This window comes from Xenopus tropicalis, chromosome 1, assembly GCF_000004195.4.
Source record: "Xenopus tropicalis strain Nigerian chromosome 1, UCB_Xtro_10.0, whole genome shotgun sequence".
In the NCBI taxonomy this organism is placed as follows: domain Eukaryota; kingdom Metazoa; phylum Chordata; class Amphibia; order Anura; family Pipidae; genus Xenopus; species Xenopus tropicalis.
This window is the reverse complement of record NC_030677.2, coordinates 17566796-17577019: the sequence shown is the minus strand read 5'-3', so window position 1 is coordinate 17577019 and position 10224 is coordinate 17566796. Positions and strand designations below refer to the sequence as shown.

At 43.9% G+C, this 10224-nt stretch overlaps 1 protein-coding gene across 1 annotated transcript; it reads right to left on the bottom strand.

Moving 5' to 3' along the window:
- Positions 1–2586: 2586 nt before the first annotated feature.
- On the bottom strand, positions 2587–7356 carry LOC100491388 (vomeronasal type-2 receptor 26-like; the record flags this gene model as incomplete). Its single annotated transcript, XM_031904464.1, has 3 exons — positions 7186–7356; positions 7020–7035; positions 2587–3278 (listed from the first exon to the last, which is right to left on the bottom strand). Coding segments are annotated over exons 1-3 (879 nt in total), but the record flags the coding sequence as incomplete, so codon positions are not given.
- Between the last annotated feature and the right edge of the window lie 2868 nt (positions 7357–10224).

The window sequence follows — 10224 nt, the reverse complement described above, 5'->3', positions numbered from 1 at the left end:
TAAATGTCCAGGATTGCAACACTCCAATACTATTGAATATATACCCAGGTAAAAATGTTGTAGTATCAGACCCACTTACCCTCCCTCTACTGCAATCAGCAAAATCCGTAATCCCAAGAAAGTGGAAATCCACAGAGGCACCCACCTTCACTGAATGGTTAAATAACACAAATGACATTAGACAATTGGAGGAAATAACATGTATGATATATAATAAAAGCGTGCATTATTGGAATATATGGACACCGTGGCTAAATTATTTAAACTCCCTATAACGGTTAACGCAATCTCGGTCATTCAGATTAGCTCCCTAATTTACTGAACACAGTTTATATGATTTCTATTATATAAGTGAATATCTAGATAACTTGTTGAATGCTATTGCTAGTAAATTTACTTTGTTAAGAATGGAAAAGATTCCATCCCCTTACCTTCCCCTTTTCCTTTCTGTACCCTTCCCCATATACAAAAACCGGAAAATAAAGAATTGAAAAAAAAAAAAAAAGATTGTAAACTTACTTGGGCAGGGCAATTTTTCCTCTTGTATCAGTTATTTGTTTTTGTATGTAATCTGCATGTTCATTGTATACAACCAATAACTGTACAGTGCTGTGGAATATGTTGGTGCATCAAACAACGTATATTGCATTTATATTTCGGTTCAATATTTTTACTGTATTTCAATCCAGAAAAACCCACCTCATGGTTTATCATGGGAAACATATTGAAGTCTAAGGGAAAAAACTGGAAGTGAATTAGGCGAAGGAGGCCATTAGTGCCAAACTAGAAAACCATTACTGAACAAAGGAAGGCCCTGTGGCACCGCTTGTCGCCAATATACAATTCTGCTTTATAATCCTTACACCGCTGTTTTACAACAATTCTGTAAGGAGCCCCCATCGACCGGCGCACGTTCTTACCTCTATGCGCACCACTCCCCGGGCTTCTTCATGTAGGTGCTCTCCCCGGTGAGTCCTTCTTCAGTGCGTTCCGGTGCGTACTTTCCCAAGGTGCACGCACAATAACATGCGGTTCTGCGTCGTGATGTTTTGCTGGTTCAGTGTACCTGGTTCCTAGCTAAGCTCCTTTTGTGACTGATCTACTGGTTTTGACTCCTTGCCTCACTTCCAATTTACAATTCTTTGCCTGACTTCGACTTTGATTCCGTCTGATCCCTTCTGTACTGCGTTTCTGCAAAATAACCTTTACCACCGCTGTTTTACAACAATTCTGTAATGAGCCCCAGGTGACCAGCACATGTTTTTACCTCTCTGCGCACCACTCCCCGGGCTCCTTCATGTAGGTGCTCTCCCTGGTGCGTCCTTCTTCAGTGCGTTCCGGTGCGTACTTTCCCAAGGTGCACGCACAATAACATGCGGTTCTGCGTCGTGATGTTTTGCTGGTTCAGTGTACCTGGTTTGCTACACTCAGTTGAACCAACAAAAAATGCTCAGATGAGGGGTGAAACATTTTTAGACTTATTTTACCAGATACTGTATGTAATGAACTGAATGAAAATCTTCATAAGTGTTCTTTATTCAGTGTTCTTTATACTGCACCAGAGGAAGGACCCCAGCGGTCCGAAACATGTAGTGCTATGCATCTCTGAACTAATAAACAACACAGAACGCATTTGGCTCTCCAGTGGATTTTTTTATTTCTACATGAAAATCTTCATAAACAGCATGACTGAAGATTTTAAGTTATAGGACTTGTTTTTTTTTCTAAAGAGTAGTATCAGAAGGGCCATGTTGTTGCCCATAGGAAATCACACTCTCGAGTACATGATACAGCTTTATTTTTATGTAGGGCTTGGACATTCTTAGGAGATAGCAGAAGGGCAATCTGTGTACTAGGATTATACTGAGATCCAGAGGTTGTTCCCTACATAAGGAAGGTATTGGAATCCAAACATCTCTGTCTGTATCTAGTTTTAAGAGAAGTGGTAAAGAGTGTGATTCACAAGAGATAATAAAGGGAGCTTTGAGGCATTCCAAAAGAAATCCAAGCGATGAAGTACCAGAAAAAAAAACTTTAAAAAATTTTCATGGGGCATGAGGCAGGTATCTTGGAAGACTTGTAGCAATGAAAGAGGAGAAGAACACAAAGTGCCAAAAGATTTATGATCCCCTATATTTTAAATGAACATTTTTTTATGCATAAATCATGCAGAATTATTTACATTAGAAATGTTAAGTAATTAAGAATACCATGTACATACAGCAGTTTGTTCTGGCCTTTTTTAACTGTTACAATGAACAATTTATCCACAATACTGTAGCTTTACTATAGTGATTGCAAACACATCTATTTATGTAATGCAATGTTTATTAAAGAAATTTTAATGACTACTGTTTAAAACAAAATAAATTATCTGGGTTTGTTCCCAAGCAACTGGGATTTGACGTTCATTTCGGGTCTAAACAAAATAATGTAACATTTTGACAGAAATATACAGCCTAAAAGACCAGCACTTGAGGTCACAATGGCAAATATCTCCACACACACAGTGTTTTTGCCTTTGGTGCTCAGATAGGCCGGGATCATTGTGATCCAAACACTGCAGAAGAGCAGCATGCTGAAAGTGATGTACTTGGCCTCATTAAAACTGTCCGGTAAGCTCCGAGCTAAAAATGCTAAAACAAAACTAACAGCTGCCAGAAGCCCCATATACCCAATAACTGAGTAAAAGCCAAGAGCTGAGCCCTCATTGCACTGAATGATGATGGTTCCAGGGTAAGTGTGAATGTCCAGTTCCTGAAAGGGAGGAGAAATGGCCAACCAAGTCATGCAGATTATTATTTGAATGGACGAAAAGACCAAGACTACAGATTTGGACAGTTTCACTCCCATCCATTTTCCCCATGAGCTCCCTGGCTTGGTGGATTTGAAAGCAATATAAACCATGATAGTCTTGGCCAGGAGAGAAGAGACGGCTATGGAGAAGGCGATTCCATAAGTGATGTTACGCAGCCGGCAGGTTATATCCCCAGGGCGACCGAGGAACAGAAACACACTGAGGAAACTCAGCTTGATGGAGACAAGGAGGAGGAAACTGAGACTTCTGTTGTTGGCTCTCACAATGGGGGAGTCACGGTATTTTATAAACACTCCCAGTATCAAAAATGTTATAAGCAAAAAGAGAACTGATATTGATGAGAGAACTATTGAAATTACATCAGTAGTGTAGGAAAGAAAGTCTTCTTTTTTTGGAATGCACTGATTCTTTCTATTATTGGGCCATTCCAAATCTGGGCATCTGAAGCAGTTGTCACTGTCTTAAAACATAAATGAAAAAAGGAGGGGGTTAAATATTCTGTAACTAAAAATTTGCTGTCCTACTGTACCTGCTATCCCACAGCCCCAGTCCCTTCCCAGAGGCTATTATCCCCCCACTGCTACTATAGGCACCATCTCTCCCTACTATACCTGCTATCCCACAGCCCCAGTCCCTTCCCAGAGGCTATTATCCCCCCACTGCTACTATAGGCACCATCTCTCCCTACTATACCTGCTATCCCACAGCCCCAGTCCCTTCCCAGAGGCTATTATCCCCCCACTGCTACTATAGGCACCATCTCTCCCTACTATACCTGCTATCCCACAACCCCAGTCCCTTCCCAGAGGCTATTATCCCCCACTGCTACTATAGGCACCATCTCTCCCTACTATACCTGCTATCCCACAGCCCCAGTCCCTTCCCAGAGGCTATTATCCCCCCCACTGCTACTATAGGCACCATCTCTCCCTACTATACCTGCTATCCCACAGCCCCAGTCCCTCCCCAGAGGCTATTATCCCCCCACTGCTACTATAGGCACCATCTCTCCCTACTATACCTGCTATCCCACAGCCCCAGTCCCTTCCCAGAGGCTATTATCCCCCCCACTGCTACTATAGGCACCATCTCTCCCTACTATACCTGCTATCCCACAGCCCCAGTCCCTTCCCAGAGGCTATTATCCCCCCACTGCTACTATAGGCACCACCTCTCCCTACTATACCTGCTATCCCACAGCCCCAGTCCCTTCCCAGAGGCTATTATCCCCCCACTGCTACTATAGGCACCATCTCTCCCTACTATACCTGCTATCCCACAGCCCCAGTCCCTTCCCAGAGGCTATTATCCCCCCACTGCTACTATAGGCACCATCTCTCCCTACTATACCTGCTATCCCACAGCCCCAGTCCCTTCCCAGAGGCTATTATCCCCCCCACTGCTACTATAGGCACCATCTCTCCCTGCTATACCTGCTATCCCACAGCCACAGTCCCTTCCCAGAGGCTATTATCCCCCCACTGCTACTATAGGCACCATCTCTCCCTACTATACCTGCTATCCCACAGCCCCAGTCCCTTCCCAGAGGCTATTATCCCCCCACTGCTACTATAGGCACCATCTCTCCCTACTATACCTGCTATCCCACAGCCACAGTCCCTTCCCAGAGGCTATTATCCCCCCACTGCTACTATAGGCACCATCTCTCCCTACTATACCTGCTATCCCACAGCCCCAGTCCCTTCCCAGAGGCTATTATCCCCCCACTGCTACTATAGGCACCATCTCTCCCTACTATACCTGCTATCCCACAGCCCCAATCCCTTCCCAGAGGCTATTATCCCCCCACTGCTACTATAGGCACCATCTCTTCCTACTATACCTGCTATCCCACAGCCCCAGTCCCTTCCCAGAGGCTATTATCCCCCCACTGCTACTATAGGCACCATCTCTCCCTACTATACCTGCTATCCCACAGCCCCAGTCCCTTCCCAGAGGCTATTATCCCCCCACTGCTACTATAGGCACCATCTCTCCCTACTATACCTGCTATCCCACAACCCCAGTCCCTTCCCAGAGGCTATTATCCCCCCACTGCTACTATAGGCACCATCTCTCCCTACTATACCTGCTATCCCACAGCCCCAGTCCCTTCCCAGAGGCTATTATCCCCCCACTGCTACTATAGGCACCATCTCTCCCTACTATACCTGCTATCCCACAGCCCCAGTCCCTCCCCAGAGGCTATTATCCCCCACTGCTACTATAGGCACCATCTCTCCCTACTATACCTGCTATCCCACAGCCCCAGTCCCTTCCTAGAGGCTATTATCCCCCCCACTGCTACTATAGGCACCATCTCTCCCTACTATACCTGCTATCCCACAGCCCCAGTCCCTTCCCAGAGGCTATTATCCCCCCACTGCTACTATACGCACCATCTCTCCCTGCTATACCTGCTATCCCACAGCCACAGTCCCTTCCCAGAGGCTATTATCCCCCCACTGCTACTATAGGCACCATCTCTCCCTACTATACCTGCTATCCCACAGCCCCAGTCCCTTCCCAGAGGCTATTATCCCCCCACTGCTACTATAGGCACCATCTCTCCCTACTATACCTGCTATCCCACAGCCCCAGTCCCTTCCCAGAGGCTATTATCCCCCCCACTGCTACTATAGGCACCATCTCTCCCTACTATACCTGCTATCCCACAGCCCCAGTCCCTCCCCAGAGGCTATTATCCCCCCACTGCTACTATAGGCACCATCTCTCCCTACTATACCTGCTATCCCACAGCCCCAGTCCCTTCCCAGAGGCTATTATCCCCCCACTGCTACTATAGGCACCATCTCTCCCTACTATACCTGCTATCCCACAGCCCCAGTCCCTTCCCAGAGGCTATTATCCCCCCACTGCTACTATAGGCACCATCTCTCCCTACTATACCTGCTATCCCACAGCCACAGTCCCTTCCCAGAGGCTATTATCCCCCCACTGCTACTATAGGCACCATCTCTCCCTACTATACCTGCTATCCCACAGCCCCAGTCCCTTCCCAGAGGCTATTATCCCCCCACTGCTACTATAGGCACCATCTCTCCCTACTATACCTGCTATCCCACAGCCACAGTCACTTCCCAGAGGCTATTATCCCACTGCTACTATAGGCACCATCTCTCCCTACTATACCTGCTATCCCACAGCCACAGTCCCTTCCCAGAGGCTATTATCCCCCCACTGCTACTATAGACACCATCTCTCCCTACTATACCTGCTATCCCACAGCCCCAGTCCCTTCCCAGAGGCTATTATCCCCCCACTGCTACTATAGACACCATCCCTCCCTACTATACCTGCTATCCCACAGCCACAGTCCCTTCCCAGAGGCTATTATCCCCCCACTGCTACTATAGACACCATCTCTCCCTACTATACCTGCTATCCCACAGCCACAGTCCCTTCCCAGAGGCTATTATCCCCCCACTGCTACTATAGACACCATCTCTCCCTACTATACCTGCTATCCCACAGCCACAGTCCCTTCCCAGAGGCTATTATCCCCCCACTGCTACTATAGGCACCATCTCTCCCTACTATACCTGCTATCCCACAGCCCCAGTCACTTCCCAGAGGCTATTATCGCCCCACTGCTACTATAGGCACCATCTCCTTACTATATCTGCTATATGTTGGTTTTAGAGATGTGTTTACTTCTTCAGAAACCAACCTTCCAACCTACAATTTCTTCTTGGTAAGCACTCGTTACAGGCAGTCATTTCTGCTTGGACACCCTTAAAAACATCTTTGCCTTGGAAGACAGAGCTTTGGGCACTTAGGTTCCCATCAAACTTTAGCTCAGTTTTAATAACTCTGGTTGTCATTTTGGGCATATTGTCTTCCATTTTTTTTTCTAAATCTTAGGCAATGTCCTATTTAAGGATCACTTGTAAGTGCCACCATGGGTGCTTGGCAGTCAGGTCTCAAATAAAAACATCACAACAATACTAAAATGTGGGTGTTTTTCAGTTGTAATGAAAGACACTGCAGGTCCAAAAATTCCCCTGACCAAAGTATAAATAGCTGCTCCAATTGCTTTCACTTCTAATTAATATCTAAATACAGTAGATAGTTTTACTATGTTAGATATATTATGAAAAAAAGAAAAAACATTGTCCATTTTAGGACAAAATGCACCAGCTTGGAGGAGAATTCAGTGCTACGCCACAGTCTGACTTACCTTTCATAGCATCCGTCTTCAGATTCCAGAATGGAATTCACCAAACCATTCTATCTTTTTCTAAAAGGACAACTCGCCTAATAAAAAAACCTAAAGCCTAAATAAAGTTTAAATCATGGTGGGGTGTCAAAATGTTAGGCACCCCACAGTGATTGAGATCACTTACCTGATACCCTGCGTCGATGCTCCTGTTCGCTAAAGACTGCACCGGCTCAGAGTATTTCTGCAAAAGATCATTGTCGCCATCTTCTTCAGAGTCTTTCTTCTTCCTTTTGTTCCAGATTGGGCAGGCACATGTGCAGCAGAGTGAAAGCTGACAAATGAGAAGCCGCCTCATTCTAGTGGGCACGTTGCTGCCTGCAGCCCGGTGAGAAGGAGAAAGAAGATGAAGAAGGATCACACCAAAGAACTTCTGCAGAAATACCCTGGGTCGATGCAGTTTTCTGCTAACAGTGTTTCAGATAACTTGAGCTATTGAGCTATTTACTAATATGGATGCAAATCTAGCCATTATTGGTAAATCACATGGAAATTCCAATTCATGCTGGTTAGTAGGTAATTACATTTTCTGTTTTATTATTACAGAGTAAAAGGAAATACATTTTTCAAAATTCTATTTATTTGATTAAAATGGAGTCTATGGGAGATGGCCTTCCCATTATTTGGAGCTTTCTGTATACGTCCAGATAATGGATCCTATACCTGTAGTATAACTGTCCCTCAGGGTGTGACCATCCCCATAAAAACTTTCACTGCAGGTGATCTTGAACTCTACAGAATTACATTGCATTATAGGGTAGTGTAAGAGTAAATGGAACCCTGATTCCATAGCTTTGCACTTGTCTTTGATATTACAAGCCATTAGTGAGCAGGGGTGTAACTGGGTGCATAGTAATGGGGTGTCCCAAACAGTGTGTTGTACTCTAGTGTCTGTACATTTCCAATTAAATGAATGCAGATATTTATAGAGTAAGGTGGCCATACAAGCTGAGATCCTTGCCAAGCGGGAGGATCTTCTCCCGATATCCCCACCTACAGGTGGGTGATATCGGGATAATTCAGGCTAATTCGAATTAGAACGGGTATAGGTGGAGTTGGTTCGGGGACCACATCATCGAGCCATTGTGGTCGCCGATCCGACTAAATTTTTAAACCTGCCTGATCGATATCTGCCCGATTTTAGGCCAGATGTCGGTCGGGCAGGCCTGTTGTAAGTGCCCATATACGGGCCGATAAGCTGCTGAGTCGGTCTAAGGGACCAATATCGGCAGCTAGAATCCGCCTGTGTATGGCAGCCTTAAAGTGGACCTGTCACCCAGACATAAAAAGTTGTATAATAAAAGTCCTTTTCAAGTTAAACATGAAACCCAAATTCATTTTTATATTACCACATCCATACTCATTATAAAGGCATTTAAAAATCCCAGCTGTCAATCATATATTGCTTGCCCCGCCTCTATGCCTTAGGCATAGAGGCGGGGCAGACAATAACTTTAGCTTTCCATTCAGCACAACCTAGATGTCACTGCACATCTCACATTCCCCCTCCCTTCTCATCATCTAATTGTATAGCCAGTGCATGGGCCTGGGCATCAGGCCCCCCATTCTGGCAAATAAACAAGATTTTGGCATGATACAAAGCTTGCCTTCATAACAGTGTCCACAAAATGGTGCCTGCCTGCTTGCTTTGACTGAGTAATTCCACGACAGGATGAAACAAGATTTATATTATTTATATACAATATAGAAAATAATTTGGAGTTATTTCTTAGGGTGACAGGTCCCCTTTAAGAGAAATACCTATGCTGCCTTGCTTGCAGCCCTGAATAGCCAGCATCTTCTACAAAGATTTGGGGAACATTTACTAACATAGGTGTTACAGTATATTAGTGTACATTGTGTGAACTGGGCTTGTGTAAAGGAGCTGTGACAGCTTAATAGGTTTGTGTGTAATCTTGATTGAAGATGCGAGTTTTAAGGGGGCACTTGGGACTTTGTAGGGTGGTAGACTGTGTGATGATGGGGGTAATGAATTTTACTAGTGAAATCATGTAGGAATGTAAGTGAGGAGGTTACTAGAGAGAAATGAAGTGGTCAATTATCCAAAAAAGAGGTGTTTGTTTGGGCATTGGGGTCTTACGTTTAAATTTTATGTGAGAACTGATAGCAAGTAAAGGGATTTGTATAAAGGTTCAGCAGAGGTGGTTTGATGGGTGAGGTAGATGATTCTTGCACCTTTAGCACCATTTATTTGTAAAACTACTATTTGTCTGGTATATACTGCGTAAAGTAATATTAATATAACATAACTTTGGATAAATTTATAAAATATTTGTTAATAGAGCCAAAAGAACAATATATTCTGATATTCATAATTCACAGTGTGATCAGTAATCAATAAGCCTCAATACCAGTTTTACTGGAGATCTCTCCCTCAGGACAGTGGATACAGTTATAACAGCAGGTGTGAAATGAAGGTGCCGGGGCCTTTCTGTATCCTGGGAGGCAGCTTTTTGAACACCGAGATACTGGGAGCTGAAATGAAATACACATTTTGTACAATTTTTATTTCATTTTGATACAGATAAAAAAATGTGTTTCAAGCAGTGCAAGACAATCTCTACAAATTCTCTAAATGCAAATGGCTGCACAAATACTGGGTGTAGGGTTGTGACTTTCTGATAATTTTATGGTTCATCACTAGTAATAAGCACACTCTTTCAGCTCATATAGTTGTTTGAACACCGAATTATTGGGGGATGAAATGAAATAAAAACTTTCAGAAATATGTATCAAACAGTGCAAGGCTCTACAAGCTCTCTAACTAAACTTCTAAAGCAGGAAAAGGAGGCAGGATTGTTTCTTTCTGAACATTTTGTGGACGGACATTTATCTTTTCCTCTTGATTCATGAGTTATGACAAGCAAACCTTTGTACTCCATACAGTTTTGCAGTGAAATTAATGTTTATCACAAATTCACACTATAAATTCACCATTTTGCCACATCGAATCTGTACTGTTTAATAGGTAAAAAGTTCTACAGAAATGTTATTTCGAATGTAGGTCTAAATTAAAACTCCTAAGTTTTAATAGTTTAAAAATCCACATAAGCAAGTATTTCCCTGCTGTATTGTTTTCCCATTCAGTCTTTAAAGTGGAAACCGAGAAGATAAGGGGCATTGATCCACATAATCACAAGTAATT